Source organism: Budorcas taxicolor, chromosome 1 (assembly GCF_023091745.1).
Source record: "Budorcas taxicolor isolate Tak-1 chromosome 1, Takin1.1, whole genome shotgun sequence".
NCBI classification, from domain to species: domain Eukaryota; kingdom Metazoa; phylum Chordata; class Mammalia; order Artiodactyla; family Bovidae; genus Budorcas; species Budorcas taxicolor.
Window position 1 is genome coordinate 191,674,499 of NC_068910.1, and position 24,194 is coordinate 191,698,692.

The 24,194-nt window shown below is 46.3% G+C and overlaps 1 protein-coding gene across 1 annotated transcript in view; it reads right to left on the minus strand.

Moving 5' to 3' along the window:
- Nucleotides 1–345: 345 nt before the first annotated feature.
- The window catches only part of PXYLP1 (2-phosphoxylose phosphatase 1), a 40,689-nt gene continuing 16,840 nt past the window's right edge, over nucleotides 346–24,194 (minus strand). The window contains exons 2-5 of the mRNA XM_052643492.1: nucleotides 16,543–16,701; nucleotides 15,589–15,715; nucleotides 6,423–6,562; nucleotides 346–1,526 (exon numbers count right to left, since the gene is read on the minus strand). Of these exons, the coding sequence (XP_052499452.1) occupies nucleotides 589–1,526; nucleotides 6,423–6,562; nucleotides 15,589–15,715; nucleotides 16,543–16,701 (1,364 nt within the window). The 3' untranslated portion in view covers nucleotides 346–588. The remainder of the gene's footprint in view (nucleotides 1,527–6,422; nucleotides 6,563–15,588; nucleotides 15,716–16,542; nucleotides 16,702–24,194) is intronic.

Sequence of the window (24,194 nt, forward strand, 5' to 3'; positions counted from 1 at the left end):
TGTGGCCTTTGACAGCCACACTTAACTCATCCAAGGGTCATCTGTGGTTGCCTTCATGTTACAAGAGCAGCGTCGAGCAGCTGTGACAGGTGCTATAGGTGGCCTTTTGGTCCAGAGTCTATAATATTTACTATCTGGCCCTTTATGGAAAAAGGTTGCCCACCCCTGTTTTAAATGAATCACTTCAGGAAACCATTCACTGAACAAGGACAAGGTGAGGTTGTCCCAGATGAAGAGGCGGTTTGGCTGAGATTTGCTGATTCCATCACACAGTACCAAGGCAGATCAAAAGAATACACATTTGAATTGGCAACTTTGGGCACTGAAATATTATTCTGGCATCCAAGTAAAGTCTAGCTGGAATAAAGTACCTTCCTTTCTCTGTGAACTGACCACTATGTCTCAAGTTACTCACGTACCGAATTACAGTAACATACTCCCCGTTCAACCCCAAATCCACGTGGGCCCCAAGCATGATTTCTGGCCTTTGCAAACCACCTTGTAACTTTAGCAGCCGAAAGAACGAGAAGTGGACATTCCCCATTCTTTTGAATTGGCGTCGATTCTCAGCGCTGCATCATGCACCTTTTAGAATCCTTCCTTGTGACATGCTTCATAATAATTGGTACTACCACCACCCAGGGCCACAAACATGTCCTTTTTGATGAAGCGGACTAAATTTTCGAGGGGACACATGGGCTTGGGAGACCGCCTGTGATGGTCCTGGCAGAATGAAGTGTAGAATGTGATGTCAACACCATCATAGAGAATCCGGACGGAGTGCTCATGGGGTTTCTCTCTGTCCTGCCAGAGCTCAAAGACCAACCTGGCCGCAAACCGTGGGAATCTGGCTCCTGTAAGGCCCAAGGCACTGAGAATCGGGGCCAGAGTAACGTCATGAGCAGAGTAGAGAGTGAAGAGCCCTGCCTTCTTGCCCTCTGCTGTCTGCTGCATGCGGCTGACAGTTTGGTTCAGGATGGGGTGGGCGCCCAGGAGCGCGTACCCCAGGTACAGCTTCTTCTCCTGCCTCTCTCTCTCGTCCTCTATCTGATGCGTCTTGATCACCTTGAAGTGGTCCATGGTGATACAGCCGTTCTTGGTGCAGGGGAAGCTGACATTGTGGCAGAAGAGGCAGAGCAGGGAGTCTATGGGGTTGGCAGCCCGGAGCTGCTTGGTGGGGATGTCCACGATCCGGGCCATCTCCTCATAGGTCCTTTCCAGCTGCCTGTTATTCAAACGTAATAGGTACTGCCGACGCTGCTCCTTCTCCAGGTACTGGTTCCTCAGTGGGCAGTAGCAGTTCCCAGAGCAGAACAGAGCACTGGGCTGGTGCCTGAAATAAACCTTCTTCCAGTCAAAATCTGGCAGAAAGCCATAGAGCAGAGCCAGCCCACTCTGCAGCGTCCGGCTCTTGCCGGTGGTCTCTAAGTGAAGCTGCTCTGCAGCCCAGTCACTCGGCAGGAGCTTGTGTTTCTTCAGGTAGATGTCCCTCAGCAGCTGGCCGTTCTGCAGGTGCTGCACGACCCCTGAAACACAAGAGCGCCACACGCTTGCCTCACTACCAGCTCAGTGAAAGGGACAGCCAGGGGAGTTGAGGCTCGCCCAATGCTGGAAGGCTTCAGACACTGTATGGTTACATCCTCGAGCCCGGCCCCCACTGCAAGGGACCCTCCAGAAGGGGCTCCCACCAGCATGTGAAGGGATTACACACAAAGGGATGAGCAGAGTGGGGCCCTGTCCTCTGGACCCACGCCTTTCCAGGGAGTACAGGGACCATCTGTCTGCCTCGATCCCTCCTCTGGAAGAGGGTTGTGACTGGTGGGGCTCAGAGGTAAGACCAGCCTGCTGGTGGAGGTGCAGGAGGTAACGGAGCCTAAGGAGAGCTTTCTCCCTCCTGACCAGGGACACACCATTCCTCAGAGTGCCTGGAAGCTCACAGAAATCAGTCAGGCAAGGAGAACAAGTCAAATCCTGGCTGCCCAGTTCCCTTCTTCACGCCATACTCCTATTCTCCCAGCCCAAGGCTCTCTGCTCACCTTCTGGGTCCATTCTGCCCAGTCCTGCCCTTTACCTGAGCAAGGATACTCTCCCTGCACAGATATGGAATGATCTCCCACGTACCTAGATGGAATATTTGGGGGAAAAAAAGAGAGCAAATTGCAGAACAGCGTGTTTACTATGCACCTTTTAAATTAAAATGAGGGGAAAAATAAGAACGTTATGTAGCTGCCTGTGTTTTGTATAGAGAAACTTTGGAAAGGCGCATGATGGTTATCTGGGGGTGAGAGGGGCACAGAGATGGGGGGTGGTGATAGAACATGGGTAGCAGCATAAATTTTAAGTTTCCCTTTAGTAGTTCCTGGAGAAGGAAATGGCACCCCACTCCAGTTTTCTTGCCTGGAGAATCCCATGGATGGAGGAGCTTGGTGGGCTAGAGTCCATGGGTCGCAAAGAGTTGGACACGACTGAGCGACTTCACTTTCACTTTAGTAGTTACAGTTTTGAAATACACACAGGAACTATGCCACAGTACAATTAAAAAAACAAAAACAAAAACAAACACTGAAGAAACCTTATCTTCAAGTAGGAGAAGGCAATCCAAGATAAGAGCAAGCTCACTCTAGCCAACAAGGTGTTGGGATGGCCTTTCAGTGTGAGATCTGAGTTCCCTGAGAGTGTAAACCACGGGCAGGCCCTGTGACCAGTGATGCCACTTATTCAGATGCCCGACTGGTCTGAAAAGCTCAACCACAAAGACAAGACAACTTCAGGCTGAAATGTGTGGGACAGAGGGAACAATGTTGGCCCAGGAAGGGGAACAGCTCAGGGGGGAAAAAAACATGAAGGCTATCTAGATCCTACTCTGAATGAAGAGTATGGAGAGCAGGGTCCCCTCAGAGATCCGGGCTGGGACAGGTCTTAGCATTTTCAAGTGACTTGCACAGAGGGGCCAACACCCAGAATCTGTGTCTGGCCCCCAGTTCCTTCTGGGCCTAGCCTGCATTCTGAGGCCGCCTACATTTACCACGCACCAGGCCTTTCTCCTTTAATCCTCACAAAAACCCAACAAAGAAAGCAGAAGGAAACTGAGGCCCAAGCCACTCACAGTTAAGATGTGGCCGAGCCAGAACTCCAGCTCCCCTGTGGGCCCCACCTGTGCTCTTAGTCCCGGCTCATATCACCTCCTCCCTACATGTTCATGCCAAAATATTACCCATTCAGGGTGTCTCCTCTCCAAACACAACTTGCATCTTCACAACCCGGCTCCTGTCCTTCCCTTTCTCTTCCCAGTGAAATCCTCATCCTGACTCCAATACTATAATTCCTTTTCTGGCCTCTTTCTCCCCCAGGTGGAATTAATCATTCCCTCCTGTTCACACAGGCTGCTGGACTTCTGAGGCATTCGCTGCATTTGCTGAGCGTAGCATGTGCTAGAACTGTGCTCAGCGCTTTACACACACTGTCAAATGCAACTTGCCACCAGCTCTGTCGGGAATATGTTACATGCCGCACTTCATAGGTCTGTTTACTCCAAAGCCTGTGTTTATTCTGTAAGAACCCGCAGCTTGCGGCAGCACCCTCAGGGGCTTCCATGCGCTGTGCCACCCAGTTGCCCTCCTCCCCTACACACGGCAGCTGCTAAAGCACCTGGGACAGAGTAGACACTAATGGTCAACTGCATCTTACATGGTTCCTGTGAGGTCCCCTAAGTGTGCCACTTATAAATGATTATTCTAACAGCGATGCAAAATTTCAAACAGATAAAAATGACCATTAAAAGAGACCAAGGGAATAGGAGCAAACTACCACAAATAAGATTTCTAGGGCAAGGCTAATTTGAAAAACACTGATGATAATAGGTCAGTTGGAAAGAAAGATGGGAATGAATAAACTACTTGATGCAATTACCCTGACCTCCCAGCCAGTTTATGCACACTGACCCTCAAGGACACCATAAGATTCTCTCAAGAACATGAACGTGTAAGTTCATCTCTATATGTGGCCAGGACTGTCTCCATCGACAGACACACAGCAAAACCATAACAGCAGGGATAGACAGCTTTTTTATCGCTGGGACCAGTCTCTGGAGGCCTAGTCATATTTTTGTCCTTAGAGTCTGTGAGTCATCCTCAGTCTTTATAATAAATGTCCTTTTTTTTTTTGGCTCGAGTTGGTTTCTGTTACTCACCACCAGTGGTTCTCAGCAAGCACAGTTCTGCACTCAGGGAGGGTTTGGGTTGACACAGTAACATGGGGAGGAACATTGCTGACCCCTGTGGGTGGGGGCCAAGGGCTGGACAGTCTTCACAAGGAACTGTTCTCTGTTCCGAAAAACTTTTGAATGTACAAGACATTCCCATATGTGAAAATCCTTCAAGCTTTAATACTTTAATCCTTGAAGTTTTAATACTTCAATTTCAAAACTTTTTTTGTGTGTGTCTACAGACATAAAACCATTTTTGCACAACATTAACATCTACTGAATTTTCCAGAAATAAATTAAGGGACATCTGTCTTTTGTTTTGATCACATTTGTCAAATAAATCATGTCCTGATACATGGGGTATTAAGAGTCATCAGTGCACATCCTTTGATCGGTCTGCATTTGTAGCTGTCACCACACCCATCTACACTTACGTGCAAGCAACGGATTACTTCATTCTCTTTTCTAACCAAGGTGTGCTCAAACATTTATACTGAGATATATACAATTACATAATAATATAATTTCCTTTTGTTTCCACTTCATATTATAGGTAGGATACCTGATATAACTGTTTTGTAAAATTATGTATATAGAACGGTTATATTTGAATTTCACTTTGGGATAGTTCAGGGAGCACCGCAAAATACTTGTTAATAAAAGGGGGCTCTGGTTCTGGTAGGAGGACTCCTCTACTTTTATTTGTTTTAAAAATATTTATTCATTTGGCTGCTCCAGGTCTTGGGTGCAGCATACAAGATCTTCAGCTGTGGCATGTGGGATAGAGTTCCCTGTTCAGGGACTGAACCCGGGCCCCCTGCATTGGGGGCACAGAGTCTTAGCCATGGACCACAAGGGAAATCCCAGGACTCCCGTTTTAAACCAATGCAGAGCTTGCGCATGTGGAACTAATTAGCAAAAGCTTTTGACAAAACTCCTTATTCAAGGCTAGACCTCCACAGCCTTCATCTTGCCCCACTTGGTCACTTACTATCATTCTCCCCAATAATAATAGTTTTCAAAATATGGGGAACCCAATGGGGTTTGATGGATCTTCTTTCTATCAAAGCTGAGGTCCTAAGATGCTGGTGGATCAAGAAACAGAATATGGCCTATAGGTCATCCTGATTCCTCCAGAAAGACCAGTGACCACACAAAGGTCCTCTGAGGTCTCAGACTGAAGAAGTAGAAAGCTGGTACCTCTTGGGGGCACCAGTTCTTTCTCGTCCCAACCCACAGTTAACTCACCAACCTATGCTGACAGTGTACTGGCTGCTCAGTGGTATGAACAGGGGTGCAGAGGGAGAGATGGCTTTTGTGAAGAACACACTTGCAGGCTCCATGTGTGGTGGGGCTCTGCCATATGCATGTCCCTCAGATCTGGGACATTAAAACCTTTTAGCTGTTTTGTCTTAAGTATCTAAGAACATGGGACTGGTTACATACATCATGGCCTATCCATACGGGAAGAATATGCAGCTATCAGAAATTATGTTGTTGATGAACACTTATTGGTAGGGAAAGATTGTCACAATATATTAAGTGAAAAAGCAGGCTACAAAATAGTGCTCAGGAAGATGCAACTTGTGAGAATGAGTGTGTGTCTGCATACCCATGACTGCATACAGATATTAACACTAAAGGTTATTAATTTCTTTGGTGAGATTATGAGTGCTTTAGATTCATCTTCCTTTTGCTTAACTGTCATTCCTACTTTCTCTTCCATGAATATATATATATGTTTAATAATAAGAGAAAAGGCTGTTTTTAATATTTAGAAATCAGACGGGACTTCCCTGGTTGGAGCAGCGTATAGGAATCCACCTGCCAAAGCAGGGGACATGGGTTTGATCCTTGTTTGATCTGGGAAGATCCCACATGCCTTAGATCAACTAAGCCTGTGCTCCACGACTACTGAGCCCACACATGAGAAAAGTCACTGAAATGAGAAGCCAGTGCACTGCAACGAAGAGTGGCCCCCAGTTGTTCCAACTAGAGAAAGCCTGCACACAGCAATGAAGACCCAGTGCAACCAAAAATAATAAATATATCTTTAAAAAGAAATGTTTAATGAGATACCTTGGTGGGCTCACAGCTGCTTCAGGTACTAGTGCTGACTCACCCCGCGCCCACAGCGTCTCACCTGAGGCCCCGCTGCATGCGTCCACCACACACGGGAGTGGGTGGAAGAAAGTGGAAGAATGGTTGATGTACTTACCTGTCTGTGTGAGCTCTCCCATCTCACACAGCTGGTGACTGGAGTAAAGAGGCAGTGAGTGCAAGGGGCTTTCGAAAGAGGCTCCAGGTCCTTTTGACATGTGATTCACAAAAGCCTCCAGTTTAGAGTGATATGGCTTCCTAAGGAAACAACACAGAGAGTTAGCAGTCAATGTGCTCTGAAAAAGTCCACAACAATTTCAGTTGCAACAAGCAGTATCCCAGGTGAGCCAGGCCCTTTCTCACCTGCAAGAATAGTACATTCCAATCTCATGATTACTCGCCTGCTGACACCTACATATAAAACCCCGCTCTGTAAGGCCAGCCTGAGCCCCTGCCATCTCCCAGAGTGCCCATCCTTCTCAAGCCCTGTGGGGGTTAGCGCTGACCTCACGCACTCTGTTCCCCAGCCCGTACCACTCCTGTCTCCCCCTCCAGGAGGCCACCGACCTTACCAGGCAGCCAAGCCTCGGTTGGTGGTCGTCCTTGATTTCTCCCTCCCCTGCCCTTGCCCATGTGCCTTCCTGGGCTGCTCTGCTCCTCTCTCCTATCCCTGCATCCCTGAATAGGTTTTGGCTCAGGGAGCTTTTGTCTAGATGGTGTGGGCTCCTCCTTGACCTTCCTGCAGCCTAATCTTGCCTTCTTCACAGACAATGAGGTCAACACAGGAGGCAGCCCTGTCGCCGCTCCCCACAGCGCCACCTTTCCAAGGAGCCTCATGTGGCCATTAGCCTACTCCGGCCCTGCCTGACTCAGGCCCAGGGCTCCCCAGTGCTGTTCTCTGGCCACACATAGCATCTGCCTTCTGTACCCCACACTCGTTCTTGCACGCTTCCAAGACTTTCCACATGCTCCCTCTTCCTCCTAGAAAAGGCAACCCAACTTTCACTGGGGTAACCTTTAATCCTTAACTTACGTGACCTCTGGAAAATCTCTTGTGAAGAAAATTAACTGATCAGGATAACCCATATCTCTACAGCTCACTATGCACTTTGCACATATGGTATCTCACTGCATGTGGGGTGATAATGAGGAGTGGGAAAAAAAAACAGGTTACTTATGAGATCTTATGAAGTTTATGATATTATTTATATTTCTGCCATGAAGTCACATGTGGTAAATCAAGATTTATCAGTCTCATCACAAATACACAATTTCCCTGAATAATGAAATGACCTATGAATATATACATACATTTTCTCTGAATAATGAGATGACCTATGAGTATCCACACCTTTCCCTTGAATAATGAAATGGCCTTTGACTGTTTATACATTGTCCGGCTGAACAGAAGTGGACAGATAGAGTAGTTCCCAACTAAACTAAAGCAGCATGAAAAGAAGCAAAGATAAGTTGTTTGATGGCAGACCCCTGCTGTCTGAAAACCTAATTAACTTTGGCAGTGCTTTTACAATGGCTGCCAAAATGGGTTGATTATCTTTCGAAAACATAAAGCTAAAAAAAAAAACCCATTACAAAAATATGTTTTAGAGAATGCTAATCCTGACATACAGTATATAGTCTAATAAATCACCCTGTATTGCTACAAGACATTATGGCTTTCCATAAAAACAGAGGATGTTATTTTCCCTGAGGCTGAAACACATATATATTTGCAAACTGGGAAATAAAATGTCCAGACTGATAATGAGGCTGCCAAAACGAATCCACATAAACAAAGGCTATCTATCAACAGGAGTCAAATATTTTGCTCCAGGCCATTATTTCAGGTTGGTGATGTTTGAGGAACCAAGAAAGCTTTGCTACCAATTTTAGAAATGAAATTTCCCCACTGAAAGTGTTTGCTGGGAGGTCCCAAGTTTTCAGGGAATCTGATTGCTTAATGATGCATTAATATCTAAATATATTCATGAAAACCTGTTTTTGATATGGAAAAATGACAATTCATGAAAGAAAAATTTCACTTATGGATGATATAACAAAAGACTGAGTCTTTTAATCAGGAAGAGGACCAGGTAACCTGAGTCCTTGGGCCTGTCCTGGATCTGAGTGATCAGGTCCTGAGGCAGGAGATATATGGGCCCCAGACTGAGCAGCTGGAATCTGTCTCCTGAGGACAGATATTTCAAGACAAAGATAATGGCAAGAGCAAGAGGAAGTGGAGTCCTGCTTGGATAAAAGATAAAGAGACCACATATTTCTCCTTCTTGAGGTCAGAGACCCCCAAACTATGCATGCAAAGAAAGGATCCTTAGGAGAGAAGGTGCTAGACCATAATATGTTCTGTCAGCTTCCCTGAGACCTGTGCACTGCAATCTATCCTGGCTAAAAGATGGATGTGCACACACGGGAGGGCCTTTAGCCAGACCAATTATGGACTTAAAGCCAGACAAAGCAAGATGACTAGCCAGAGGAAACCCAGAAGAACTGCCTCCAAAAGCACAGGACTCTCTGTCTCTCTCTCTGAGCCAGCCCATGCTTCCTCTGCACATATTTTCTCTCTTAATAAACATTTTAGCTGTCTCACTACTTTTCATCTCTTTGCTGAATTCTTCCTTCAAAGCAGACAACAGCAGCAGCCTAGGTTCAAACCCTGGTAGGGGAACTGAGATTCCTGCTTCAAGCCATCACAGCCGAGGCCACCCCACAGCCTCTCAAGATCAGCTCATATACTGCTCCATGCCTGGAGTGAGAGGGTCCCTAGCACACAGTAGATACCTCAAAAACACATGTTAATGAATTCAACTGGGAAGTGCCCCACACTTAGATACTTCAGGAAAAGTCCAAGCCTTCTATAATCTGTAGCAACGAATACAGAAAGTTCCCATAGTTTATTAAAATATCCAGATTTCGATGGAAATATTAAAAATAAAGGCAGTTGTAAGGGAGCCTTACTTATATGACAGACTCTCTTTGGTCAAATTTTAGTCTCCTCTGAACCCTCTTCCCAACCAGGCCTTGATCTTTGGATTTATACCTGTCTTTGCAATGCCCATGTGTAGCAAAAATCCTGCTAAAGCCAGTTTAGCCAGAATCTCACACTCTTCCCCCCCACCCCCCCGCTGTGCTGGGTCTTTGTTGCTATGCAGGCTTTTCTCTAGTTACAGCGTGAGGGCTTCTCTTTAAGGTGTCTTCTCTTGTTGCAGAGCGCAGGCTCCAGCTACACAGGCTCAGTAGTTGTGGTGCATGGGCTTAGCTGCCCTGAGGCACGTGGGATCTTAGTTCCCTGATCAGGGATCAAACCCATGTCTCCTGTATCAGCAGGCGGATTCTTTACCACTGGACCACTAGGGAAGCCCAGAATCTCCCACTCTTGGTATCTGATCACCTGACACCTGATCAAATTCCTCAACCCCAGTGGTATCTGGTCACCCTGCTCTGCTTTCATCAGGAATCCTGTGGAGCCAGTTAACTGGAACCCCTTCACTCTGATGTGTCCTCATAGTAACTCTCCCTCCACTGACTCCCACCCTGCTCCTTGGCTAAAAAGCCCCCCTTGTCTATGTTCTATCTGGAACTGAGCTCAGTTCTATCCCTATTGTATTAACTCCTCAATAAGATCAGTTTTTACTGCTTTATCTGTTCTTCAGCTCTGGTTTTTCTTTAACAGTTAGAGACTAAAAACTATTCTCCGCTTCTTGGGAACTTGGTTAGATCCCATTTTTGAGATCCTAGTGGTAAGTAGAGTCACATGACTAAGTATTTGCCAGTGGAATGGAAGGATGTATGCCAATCTGTGTTTAGGCTTTCAGATCACGGGTGTGCCCCCTTCACACTCTCTTCCTTCCCTCTGGCCACGATCCCTAGGGCAGCAATCCAGGTTCAGTCAAGTACACATCCCTAGGGCATGGTGGGAGCAACAACTTGGAAGGAACCTGGGGCCCTGAATGATCAGGTAAAGTAAAATTATACAACCTGGAATACTCATCTCAGACCTTCATGCAAGAGATAAACTGCTGTTATTTAAGGCAAGGCATTCCTGGCTCCCCTTTTTATTTTTTACAGAAAGTCCCCATACATACGAATGAGTTCTATTCTGACAGCACATTCATAAGCCCAACAAAGTTAGCCTAAGAAGTCAACTATCACAATCAGCTATATAGTATGTACTTTAATAGGTTTATAATACTTTTCACACAAATAATACATAAAAACAAATGCAAAAAATAAAGAGTTTTAATCTTACCATATAGTACCTTGAAAAGTAAGATAGTACCAGCTACATCACCACTGCTTTTACTCTGGATTCCAGACATCCTGGGCTTGAAATAAAGCTACTGTACTACTGTACTCTATATAATACTATAAAGTACACAAGAGCACAACCACTTGTACAGGTTGCACACACATGACAATGTACAGCAGACATGTGAACTAACTTACACGACTGGACACACAAACACATGTTCACATCTTCAAAAATTTGAAACTTTAAGGTTCATATGTAGAGGGCTTCCTGTATTTTTATTTTTTGGCCATGCTACACAGCTTGCAGGATCTTAGTTATCTGACCAGGGACCGAACCTGGGCCCATGGCAGTGAAAGCACTGAGTCCTAACCGCTGGCCCATCGGAGAATTCTCCTTGGTTCTCTTTATTATAACAGCATGCACAGAAATGACTGTATCTATGATGATGAATTTTTCTTCAGGAAATACCCATGTTATTGTATTTTCATTGGAAATCTACTTTCACACTGAAAATAGAAACAGCCAGCAGTGCTACCATCTTAAGCCTTCAAACTATTTGCTTCAGAGTTCTTAATTACATTTTCTATACATTTTCACGCCTATTTATTACACAAAGCTCTAGACAGAAGCCCTGAGGCTAAACCACACATATATAAGAAAATGTATTGTGCTTTGGCCATCATTTGAGCAATTACTGAGTTCTGCAAAGACTAGTAAGACAAGCAAAGAGAAGTATAAGACCAGCGACACTGTTATTCAAAAAAACAATTCAAAAAAGCTTGCATGGCTGGAAACCAGAACAAGTTCATGCCACAGATTTTTACAGTTTATGCCAATTAAAGAATTTATTATTTTATATTATTAATAAAGTAAAATGCTAAAAAGATAAACTTAATATACTTTTCCCAGTCTTTGGTTTTCTGGGCCTTTTTGCTCTGTTTGATGGGATTACCTCCCCCACTCCCCCTTCCTGAAACTCTCCTTCCTCAGCTCCTATAACATCACTCTCTTGCCTTCTTCCTGTTTGCAACTCCTCTATCTCCTTCAGGGACCCTTCTTTCTCTCTGTGCTATAATTGGCTGGTGCTCTCAGGGCTCTGGTTTTGGCCCGTTCCTCACCCCACAGCCTCTGTGTGTGATACCATTCAAGCCCACAGCTTCAGCTACCGTCTACATGCTGAACTCTTGAATCGACCTCCACCTCCCTGCAGGACAATGTTCCTGAGCCCCACAACTACTCACGAAGAGGCAGCTTCCACTATAAAGACTCTGAGAGTCAGGGGAGGTGTCCTTGTAAAGGGAAACATCGGGGTGTCTGGCCCCTGCTTTTTCAGCTCGGTGCACCCCCACCTGCCAGCCCAGAAGTCTCCTTCACCAGATGGGAGTAATGGGCGCACTTCAGAATGCTCTGCCTCAGAGGAGGCTATAAAATTAATAATTCGTGAAGATGAACTGGCACCTGGGAACGCAGCAGGCCCAGCTGGTGACCCAGATACACAGTCCCAGGGGACGAAGAGTCCCAGGTGGGTCCCCTTTGCTGGAACACCTCCTCACTCTTTGCTAAACGTGTGTTTATAATGACAGTTCAGTTCAGTCACTCAGTCGTGTCCGACTCTTTGCGACTCCATGAATCGCAGCATGCCAGGCCTCCCTGTCCATCACCAACTCCCGGAGTTCACTCAGACTCGTGTCCATCGAGTCAGTGATGCCATCCAGCCATCTCATCCTCAGTCGTCTCCTTCTCCTCCTGACCCCAATCCCTCCCAGCATCACAGTCTTTTCCAATGAGTCAACTCTTCTCATGAGGTGGCCAAAGTACTGGAGTTTCAGCTTTAGCATCATTCCTTCCAAAGAAATCCCAGGGCTGATCTCCTTCAGAATGGACTGGTTGGATCTCCTTGCAGTCCAAGGGACTCTCAAGAGTCTTCTCCAACACCACAGTTCAAAAGCATCAATTCTTCGGCGCTCAGCCTTCTTCACAGTCCAACTCTCACATCCATACATGACCACTGGAAAAATCATAGCCTTGACAAGACGGACCTTAGTTGGCAAAGTAATATCTCTGCTTTTGAATATGCTATCTAGGTTGGTCATAACTTTTCTTCCAAGGAGTAAGCGTCTTTCAATTTCATGGCTGCAATCACCATCAACGTTTATTGTTATAAAAGATGGAATTCATTAAATGCCATTAATTAATTAAACATGTATATTCTACCCACTTTCTAGAAAAGATTGAAAGTAGCTTCTAAAAATACAGAATGTGTACTAAAATAGACCTTCCTTGATGGCTCAGTGGGTAAAGAGCCTGCCTGCAATGTTCGAGACACAAGAGAGAGATGCAGGTTCAATCCCTGGGTCAGGAAGATCCCCTGGAGAAGGAAACGGCAACCCACTCCAGTATTCTTGCCTGGAAAACCCCACAGACAGAGAAGCCCGGTGGGCTATAGTCCATAGGGTCACCCAGAGTCAGACACGACTGAGTGACTAAGCGTACACACAGCACACGTTCTATCCACTCTCTAGAAAAGACTGAGAGTAGCTCCTAAAAATACAGAATGTAGACTGAAATAGTAGAACTAGGCCAAAAAGTCAAGACCAAAGGAAATGACACAGAAGTGGCTGGGGCAGCTGGCTCCTGGGAACTGCACTGCTCAGGTGGCAGCCGCAGAAGTGGCCTCGTCACGGGTCCTGCCATCGCCTTGGCAGAACGAGGGGCCCTGGGGCCTGACCTGGCCTTGTGACCACAACCACTAGGAGAGGAGAAAAGGCCAGGCCTGGGAGACTCCAGGCTGCTGCAGTGAATGAAACACCATGGCTCAAATTCTCAGTGGGGATCAGGTTCTGCGCTTTTCTGCATCACCACAGTTAGACCTCACCAGGATTTCACAGCCGAGGCTCAAATCTACTGTGATAGACGCATGAGAGGCAACGATGACCTGTGATTCTTACTGGGCTCCTGAATTCATTCTGCAACCAACCCAGTCCAACAACCAGGCTCGGGCTGGGCACCAGTGATATAAAAGGAGTAAGGCCCAATGCCCTGCAGAGCCAGTGGTGTGGGAGGGCAGAAACAAGGACGCTGGGAGGAGAGCCTGCCGGTAGGGAGGAGGCTAGCCTGCTGCCCAGCGGCCCTGCCAAATGGACTCCTTCCCTGGGAACAGCCAGGTGGTCCCCAGAGCCCTCAGGGTGCCCAGGGGCCTTCCAGCATCAGCTGACTGGCCTGGGGGCAGACCCATTGTCCCACCTGAGATTCTGAAGCCCAGTCAGAGAAAGGCGAGCAGAAGCTAAGAGCTGCCCACTGGAGCAGGGTACTTCCCACAAACCCTGTGAGGCTGATCTAGGTCCAGCCAGCTCAGAGGCCCAGCGGTCCATCTGTCCCTGGGTTGTTCAAAGTCCTGTACAATGACAAGACTGAGTCAGCTGTTAACACACTGAACCTCTGCTGTGCCGAAGGAGGGAAGCCACTTCCCCTAGCCACCCTCCCGTCACCCTGGATGCTCCAGCCCAGTAACTAAAGGGTTAACACCCAGCACAGCAAGTGGCCTCTATCCCTGCCCTAAACATAAGGCTAGTTAAGGTCTGGCCATTAAATATTTTGTTCTGAGGTCCTTCCTGTACATCCCTCTTTTCAGGTAGAGTGAGACAGTGCTGGTGCCTGATACAAGCAGAGAAGCTCTCCTAACGCAGTGGGAGAGGTTTCCTAGAAGGGGTGCCATCTCAGAGGGTCTTGGAGGAGCTATAGGAGGGGACCAGCAAGCCGAACCACAGGTGCAAAGGCCTGAAGGGTGAAGAGCCAGCAGGCAGTGGTGGGCAGGGGCAGAGGGTCCCAGCGGAAAGGCTGCACAGAGGGCTAGAGATGAGGAAGAAAGCCAATGACTGCACACGGGCTGGACTCCACCCAGGAGGTTTTCCAGGCTGTGGGACATGAGGACATGCATCCATGCTTGTTGAACACAGAGGAGAAGACACAAATTCCTAGGCTTCGAGCTTTGTGACCTCCAGCAGGAAATGAAAGCCTAGAGTCATGTGGTATTTCATGATGTTTTTACATAAAATGGTTCACTTCCTTTTCCCTGTGATATTAGACAATAAGAAGGCTGAGATGCAAAGGGTTAGCCTGGAACTCCTGGGTTCACACTGCAGTCCACTGTGAATGGACAGCCCTGGCTGCTGGGGGGCAATGGTTCCACCAGGCTGGTACCCACAGCATTCCATCACCATAACATCTTCCCCACGGAGTACTTCCCCGTCTCCTCCCTTCATTCATTAAACTCTGCCTGGGAGACAAGGAGACCCCAACACACCTGCTGAGGCCTGGCCCACTGCTTTACTGCTAACCGTGGCTCTCACTTTAGAGCCATGCCATTTCCACATGCACACTTCTACTGTCTTTTCAAGTATTTTTCATCCTAAAGGCTGTCACCCAAGAGCAGGTCGTCTCTCCTCCTGGGAAGAATGGAAAGCCTGACGTAATGCTCTCCCTGTAAATGACTTTGCAGCTGGTGAGATTCAGCCTTCTCATCCCTCTTACTCCTCACCCCAGCTCTGCATGGTCAGCATTATCATCCCCATTTTAGAAACGGAAGGCTGAGACCCAGAGAGAGTAAGGGACATACCTGCAGCCCTGAGTGGAACAGCCACGCCAGGGTCTGAGGACTCCTGGCCCAGAGCAAAGAGTGTCTCAACTGTTTCCTAAACTAAACAACAGCAGGGAGGGAGACTGTAGATAGCAGACTGGCCAGGGCTCAAATCTCAGTTTATCTGCTGTGTGGCCTCAGACAGGTGTCTTCACCTCTCTGGGCCTCTGTCCTCACCTCTCTGGGCCTCTGTCCTCTCAACCATGAAATGGGATTAACCTGCAGGATCGTTCTGAAGATCCAAATCCTGGCAAACAGTACTCACTGGATGTGTGCAGGCCACTTCCCCATCCTGTTATCCTGTTTTGAATAGTTTTCTAGTCACTCTTTTGATCTGAAAAGAGATTCTTTTCAATGACTTTTAAGAAAAGTGCGATTTACCTGTTAGCCACCAGAGTGCAGTCAATTTCCGGGCGCTTCGTTTTGGGAATGGCGTACAGTGGGTACCTGTCCCCGTGTCGAATGAACACGTGCACAGAGACCAGCTTAAAATGATGCGGAGCGTGGCCTGCGTGAGAAAAGCACGTTGCCTGGTTGTCACTCAGGAACGGTCTATCCTTTCAGCTTGCAGAGGCTGGGAGGGGTGACCCTGGTGGAAGGGTGCCTTGCTGGGTTGGAGTGAGGGGGGCCTGCTGACTCCCTCACAAGGAAGGGCAGAGGAACGTAAGAGGGCTGCTTATGCCCCAGAGTCCCAGTACTCACAGGGAGGCTTTGGGGTGTGGCTGGGGGCTGGAGATCAGTGAAGTGGGGGCAAGACTGCTCAGGTAGCCTCACTCACATCCACAGACCAGGGGGAGGCCCATGGAAGTACTGGAAACCATGACTTCTGCTTTAAATCTTTCTCTTGTGAAACAAGACTGGGCAGAAAGAGATAAATACTCAACATCTTCTTTGACTTACTTTCAGAAAAGCAGAAGTCAACAGAGAAACCATATTTTCCTACACCTTTAATGCCAGACACCAGCGGGGTATGATGTGGGAGTCCTAAGCCCTGAGAGAGCCCACCTGAGAAAGAGTTAAGCTGAGGGTGACCCCCCTAGAACCCCTCAAGGCCACCCTTCTGCTCATTCTCACTGAGAATCAGGATGACGGTAAACAACGGTGGAGGCCTTCTTATGCACCTCATGCTGCTCAAAGCAATTCCTTACTCGTCCCAGCAGCCCTGTCTGTGAGTAGGGATGGCTTGTTATGCCCATTTTACAGATGAGGAAACTAAGACCTGGGAACTCATTCAAGGGCACAGCCCAGTGGCGACTGTAGGATTGGAGGCCCGGCTGTCTAGCTCCTTAGATGCTGTGTGAAGATGCTACCACGTTGGCTGCACAGCCGGCCTACCTTCCATGCTGCGCTCAGCCACACCTGGAATGTTGCAGTACAAAAGGGCTTCATATACCGGGTCCATCACGGGGGGCTCCGTTGCTGGGTCAGGCATGATTCTCTTTCGATTCTTGCTGGTCACTCCATTCTTGGTTGCCAACACTGGGATCAGGTGGACTGCAGGGAAAGCAAAGTAGGTCAGGAAACATGTGATCATGGAGGGCATATGCCAGCTAGAGGACCGCAGAGGGCAGCTAGATTTTCACCAGAATTCACCTCTCTCTCAGAATTAGGCTGGACTTCAATGCATCAATAGCAAAATGTCAGCTTCCCATTCAAGAACTCTTAAAAAATTTTTTTTAATTTATTTTTTAATTGAAGGAAAACTGCTTGACAATGTTGTGCCATTTTCTGCCGTACAACACAAATCAGGCATAATTATATATGTGTGCTGTGCTCATTTAGTCATGTCCAACTCTTTGCAACCTAGGGACTGTAGCCCGCCAGGCTTCTCTGTCCATGGGATTCTCCAGGCAAGAATACTGGAGGGGGTTGCTGTGCCCTCCTCCAGGGGATCTTCCCAACTTTTAGGAATTGAACCCGTATCTCCGGTGTCTCCTGCACTGCAGGCAGGTTCTTTACCCACTGAGCCACCTGGGAAGCCCATAATTATATATAAATATCTTTAAAAAGTACTTATTTATTTGGCTGTATTGGGGCTTAGTTGTAGCACATGGGCTCTTCATAGCAGTGCGCAGACTCTCTAGTTTTGGGATCTTAGTTCTCTGATCAGGGATCGAACCCATGTCTCCTGCACTGGAAGATGGATTCTTAACCACTGGACTACCAGGGAAGCCTTGAGTCCCCTCCAAGCCCTGCCTCTTTCTCAACACCCTCCTCTTCCCCTTGTGAATAATTATCTATGCAACACCAGATGGGCCACCCAGAGAGAGGGGGCCTCACCCACAGTGGTGAAGGAAGAACTTACTAACTTCATGCAATCTGATTACTTCGTTCTGAACACCCTTTGAATTCTGGTAAATACTAAGGCGGAAAGCCATTATCTACCGAGTGCCTATGAAGTGCTAGACATGTGTCTGTCATATCTCATTTAATACCATCTGCCTTGCACTCTGGGGCCCCCTGAGCCCAAGCATGGGTATCTGCTCATTAATTCTCAAGAGACTATTTTACAGTGAAGAGATCCACAGACCCAAGGCAAGGCTGAGGCAACTGCACAAGGTGTATGTGCTGGAGGGAAGACATCTCAATCTCACCCATCTGTCCCAATGCCAGGTTCTCCTCCACCCCCATCTGCTGGATGTTATGGATGGACACTGCATCTGTTATGCTTGTCCAGACAGCACCCCTCTTTCTGTTGGGGAACCACTCCTTCCCTGCCTTGTGGTTCAGCTGAACTGCCAGTCACAATGTCAAGTACAATACAGACAAGAAGAGGGGACTCCTTTTCTCCTGGACACTGATATCTAAGAACAGAAACCCAGGGCTGCCCCAGTCATTTGTCCCTCCATGGACAGCCTCTGCCTGCAGTGGCCAGAGCAATAAATGAGGAGAATTATCAGAGAGAAAGAGGAAAGAAGATCTGAGGACATCCACCCTCCAGTCCCTGGGTCCAGATGCGGCTGAAGTGCCCATTCGATGTCCCAGTTCTGTAAGCCAAGGAAGTCTGCTTATTACTTAAGCTAGTCTCACTTGAGCTTCTGTTCCTTTCAACCAAATGAGTCCTGGTTTTTACATTTTATCAATTATTTATAAGCAGCTGTAAGTCCATCTCCTAGGTTAGTAGTACTCGATCTTTCAAAGAGTTCCCAATTTGGAACTACCTACAATAATAATCGTTGTATTTTTACCATCACCAACTGAGGGAATATGTTAAAATAGGTGTGCCCATGAATCATTAAGAGGAGATGAAGAAGAGGTAGCAAGAATACACAGAAGAACTATACAAAAATGTTCTTAGTGACCCAGATAACCACTCTGGCACTCACCTACAGCCAGACATCTGAGTGTGAAGTCAAATGAGCCTTAGGAACCATTACTACAAACAAAGCTAGTAGAGGTGATGGAATTCCAGTTGAACTATTTCAAATCCTAAAAGATGATGCTGTTAAAGTACTTGACTCAATATGTCAGCAAATTAGTAGTGGCTACAGGACTGGAAAAGGTCAGTTTTCATTCCAATCCCAAAGAAAGGCAATGCCCCAAAATGTTCAAATTACCACACAATTGCATGCATTTCACATGCTAGCAAGATTATGCTCAAAATCCTTCAAGCTACGCTTCAAACAGTATGTGAACTGAGAACTTCCAGATGTAAAAGTTGGAATTAGAAAAGTCAGGAGAACCAGAGATCAAATTGCCAACATCAACTGGATCACAGAAAAAGCAAGGGAATTCCAAAAAAATCTACTTCTGCTTCACTGACTATGCTAAACCCTTTGACTGTGTGTATCACCACAAACTGTGGAAAATTTTTAAAAAGATGTAAATATCTGCCATCTTACCTGCCTCCTGAGAAATGTGCATGCAGGTCAAGAAGCAACAGTTAGTACTGGACATGGAACAACAGACTGGTTCCAAATTGGGAAAGGAGTACATCAAGGATGCATATTGTCACCCTGATTATTTAACTTATATGCAGAGTACATCATGCGAAATGCCAGGCTGGATGAATCACAAGCTGGAATCAAGATTGCGAGGAGAAATATCACCAACCTTAGACATGCAAATGATAACCTTTTAATGGCAGAAAGTGAACAGAACTAATGAGCCTCTTGGTGAAGGTGAAAGAGGAGAGTGAAAAACTTAAAACTCAACATTAAAAAAACTAAGATCATGGCATCTGGTCCCATCACTTCATGGCAAATAGATGGGGAAACACTGGAAACAACAAGAGACTATCTTCTTGGGCTCCAAAATCACTGTGGACAGTGACTGCAGCCATGAGATTAAAAGATGCTTGTTCCTTAGAAGAAAAGCTGACCAACCTAGACAGCGTATTAAAAAGCAGAGACACCACTTTATCGACAAAGGTCTGTCTAGTCAAAGCCATGGTTTTTCCAGTAGTCATATACAGATGTGAGAGCTGGACCATAAAGAACGCTGAGCGCTGAAGAATTGATGTTTTTGAACTGTGGTGTTGGAGAAGACTTGTGAGAGTCCCTTGTACAGCAATGAGATCAAATCAGTCAATCCTAAAGGAAATCAACCCTGAATATTCACTGGAAGGACTGACACTGAAGCTGAAGCTCCAATACTTTGGCCACTTGGTGTGAAGAGCCAATACACTGGAAAAGATCCTGATGCCGGGTATTGAGGGCAAGAGGAGAAGAGGATGACAGACAATAAGATGGTTGGATGGCCACTGACTCAAATTTAAGCAAGCTCAGAGAGATAGTGAAGGACAGGGAAGCCTGGCGTGCTGCAGTTCATAGGGTTGCAGAGAGTTGAACATGACTTGGCAACTGAACAACAACAATGAATCATTTAACTTCTTCTTAATCATCATATAATATGAATGCATACATTTGAACAATAGCTAAAACAGGGTTCAATCACCAGTCTAAAACAACTTAAATTCCCTAACTACTTCTACAAATTTTCCTAATATTTAAAGTTTTCCTTTGGCAAACATGTTATAAACAAAGGTATAAGATAGGCAATCCACCAAGAAGAAAATATTTACAACATATATAACAAACTATTTAATATTCAAAGTGCACAAATCTCCTAAAATTGAAAAATTAAAAAGGATATGAGCAGGCTAATTATAGAAAAATAAATCTCAGGGCAATAAACATACAAAAAAATGTTCAATATTATACATACTTTAAAAATACAAATGAAACAATAGGATAGGATTCCTTCCATTCCATCAGATTAGAAATCCACATTATAACAATAATATCAGTATTGGCCAGGGTTTGAAACCTACATTTCCCTATATTTCAGGTGAGAGAGGAAGTTGAAAGGACTTTTAGGAAGGAGTATTTGCCAATCACCACCAAAATGTTACATGTACTTTATCCATGACCCTATTATTCTATCTCCTGGAATCTATTCAACAAAAATATCAATTCCCATCACCAAGACATATGGCCAAAGAGATTCACTGCAGCACTGTATATAGTAACACAAAAAAGGGAAATAACCTAAATATCTTTTATCAGCAGAACAGAATGTAACACCCACAGTGGAATATTCTGTCAAGGTTAAAAAGAATGAAAAATAATAAAATATTCTTTGATTTTTGTGAATAAACCAAGTCACTGGATATTCACATAATCCTTTTTATGGAAAGAAAAAATTAACCATAAGTATATGAATATATAGGCATTTTTATTATGTAAATGAACAGAAAAATGTCTACAAGGACATTCCCCAAAAGAGCCTTTGGGGAATGGGTAGAATGGGGTATAAAGAAGTATTTTCACTTGTTTTTCTGACTGTCTACATTGTTTTATAAATCCATACATATATATATATGTAGATACTGACATGTATTTACAATAAGCATATGTTACATACTATTTACATTCTATATGTATACAAATATATGTATATTTCTATCATGTCTAGATATATTGATACTTTTTTTTCAATAAGCATATTTTCATTCCTTACTTATGATGAAACAACAACCACAGAGCTAGAGCTGGCCCTTCACCAACTAAAGAAGCCCTTCAGTTTGTCCTAAAGCCACTCTCTTCCTAACAGTTAGGAAGGTCTGGAACTGCTAACACACAGCTCAAGTGTCCAAAGGTAATTTACCATGGTGGGGAGAATTTGTGCCAGAACAAGAGGACAATAAAAAGTATACGTCATAATTAGCCTCCAATTAAAATAAATAAATTAGTTCAAAAATAAAATAAAGAAGGTGGGGGGGAAGTACATGTCCTAAGGCAGCATGTTAATGACCCAGCCCTTCCAGCCATGTGGCACCCCTCAGTCCTTGATTCTGATCTTTCATTAAGCAGTACCAGGTGCTGGCCCCTTGGCCATGCCTGTGGGCACACTCCCTTTGAATCTGGGCCACTTAGCTGAAGCTAAGGAGACATAATACGAGTGACCCTGGGACAGAGGGGCATGGGTCCCTAAGCACCCCAGAGTCCTCACAGTTTGCTGGTTGATTTGAGAGCACATGGGATAAGGCCTGCTGGAACTGCTATAAGCCGAGTGTTTGCTGTGCTGTGCTCAGACGTGCTCAGTTATGTCCAACTCTTTGCGACCCTATGGGCTGTAGCCCACCAGGCTTCTCTGCCCATGGCATTTTCCCAGCAAGAATATTGGAGTGGGTTGCCATTACCCACTCCAGGGATCTTCTGGGCCCAGGGACTGACCTGCATCTCCTGGGTCTCCTGTGCTGGCAGGTAGATTCTTTACCATTCATTGCACCATTTGGGAAGCCTAAGCTGAGTGTTCATGCTCCTCCAAATTCACATGTTGAAATCCTAACTGCCAGTGTGATGGTATTTGGAGGAGGGGCCTTGGGGAGTAATTCAGTCAAGAGGGTGGAGTCCTCATGAATGTGATTAGCCATTATAAGAGAGATCCCAGAGAGCTGCCACCCCCATTTCTGTAATGTGAGGTTACAGCAAAAAGAGGGCTAAGGGCAGACTTAGGTGTAAGGGAGCAGCCTGGGGCTGGAGGATGCGGCTTCTTCTGGCAGGCCTCCCCAGCTCCTCCACTGCCCTGAGGACACGTAGGAACTCTGCTGATCCCACGCAGCTCATATGTCACTGGGTAAGAATAAGGAACTGTAGGCGCATCAGAAGGAACAGTGGGCAGTCAAACAGATGGAAGAATAACGAGGTGTCATGTAGGCGTAAAAAGCTCCATGAACAGACACGAGTGCCCTGGGGCCACTGTATCCTTGTGGCCAACACAATGACACAATAGGAGACACCTTTTATTAATATTTAACTCGGTATCAATGGGCACGTTTTCTTTGTGGTGTGATTTCCCAATAGAAGACTTCATACGCCACCTGGGGATATGAGTCTCTCCCATTTATGTCTGTTGTACCTGTTCATCACATGTATAATCACTTTCATCCCGTCATCACATCCATAAACCTTCTTGTATAAAAAGATGCCAGTTACGTCTCAAGGTCAAAGAATGGCAGAGAACATGACCTCTAAAGCAGTCCCTTGGGCCCCCTCACACACAAAAGCAACTAGCAAACTTCTTAGAATGAGAGTAAGACAATCAGATGCTGTTTCATGTAGGCCCCTCCCTTGTCTCACCACCCACCTCATCCCTCAATGCACAGAGGAAGGATCCATATGCCTCATTACCAAACATCCCTGTAGCTGTGACTAGAATTCAAACCAAACTGGCTGGTGCTGCTTTCTCCAGCCTTATACCTCACCTCATCCTAGGAAGAGCAACTATCAGTCAGGCATGAACCTCAGGCAGAGGCAGGTCAAGGGACTTGCCTGGGGTCACTTGCCCTGTAAGCCTGTTGACCTGTCAGGCCTGGTATTTAGGCATCTCCCATCCAGCTATCCAACATTTACTGAGCATCTACTAGGAATTCTTCAGAGAATAAAAGACTCCAGTTGCTGTCCTTCTGCCAGAGCTTACAATCCAGTTGAGGAGGGTGGTAAGATATTAAATAAGAAAACGGGAGCAGAAAGCATATGGGGAAATGTCCTTCTCAGCCACAGTGCCTCTGCATACCCTGGGGGCTGGTTTGGGTGTAGGAATAATGCAGAAACAAACCGGATATAGAGGAGAAACTGGGAAGTCACCACAAGAGTGATCAAGAAGAGGCTCGGAAGAAATACCATCTATCAACAAGTCTCAGCTCAGCAGCCAACTTGATGAACATGTCTGAAGAGAGATGTTTCATCCAACAATGAACTGCTTCTTTTAATTTTTATCTATTCTATTGAAGACCCCCATGGGAGAGAGGAAAGGAGAGAAAGAACGAGTCCAGAGTCAGGGTGAGATCATGACCCTAGCCCCTAGGGTGCAAGCTCCTTCTTGTCTGGCCTTGGTTTCAGGCCCCTTAGTTATTCTACATGCTCAGCGGGTTGTGTGTGTGCAGCCAGTCACGACCTGGGAATCACTGTGACTTCACGAAGACAGGTCAGTGCCTCTCTTCCAGGGCACCAAGCCCATGCCCACCATCTCCAGCTCCTCACTCCATATGGGGGCTCTGGCCCAGGGCAGGGGACAAGAATTTACCTGCTTCCAGGCCTCTTTCCACCTGCTCTAGCATTCAGAACCTGCTGTATGCTGCCCTTTACAGGAGATTCTGACGGAGGGTCAGAGAACCACCTCTCCTTCCCTTCTGTAGATGGCTCCTCTCCCAGGTCAACCCCATGCTGTGGTGGGGGTGGTCATGACCCTCCTCCAGGACCCTGTCCTTGCCATGCTGGTCCCAGGGATGGGACCTGGCATTAGCCAACTGGGTCAATAAAGGCCCTTTCCAGGAAAGACAGCTTCCCCACATGGAGGAATCAGGTGACCCCAGAACCCCTGCCTCCTGCCATCCCTGCCCTAGTCATTTAGTTATCCTGCTGCTGTTTAGTTATCAACTCTTCCTCTGATTATATAGACACCCTGGCAGGTTGAAGTCAGGTATCTAGGATCCACAGGTGTCCCAGGGCAGGTGGGCAAGTGTTGGCCGACCCGTCTCCACC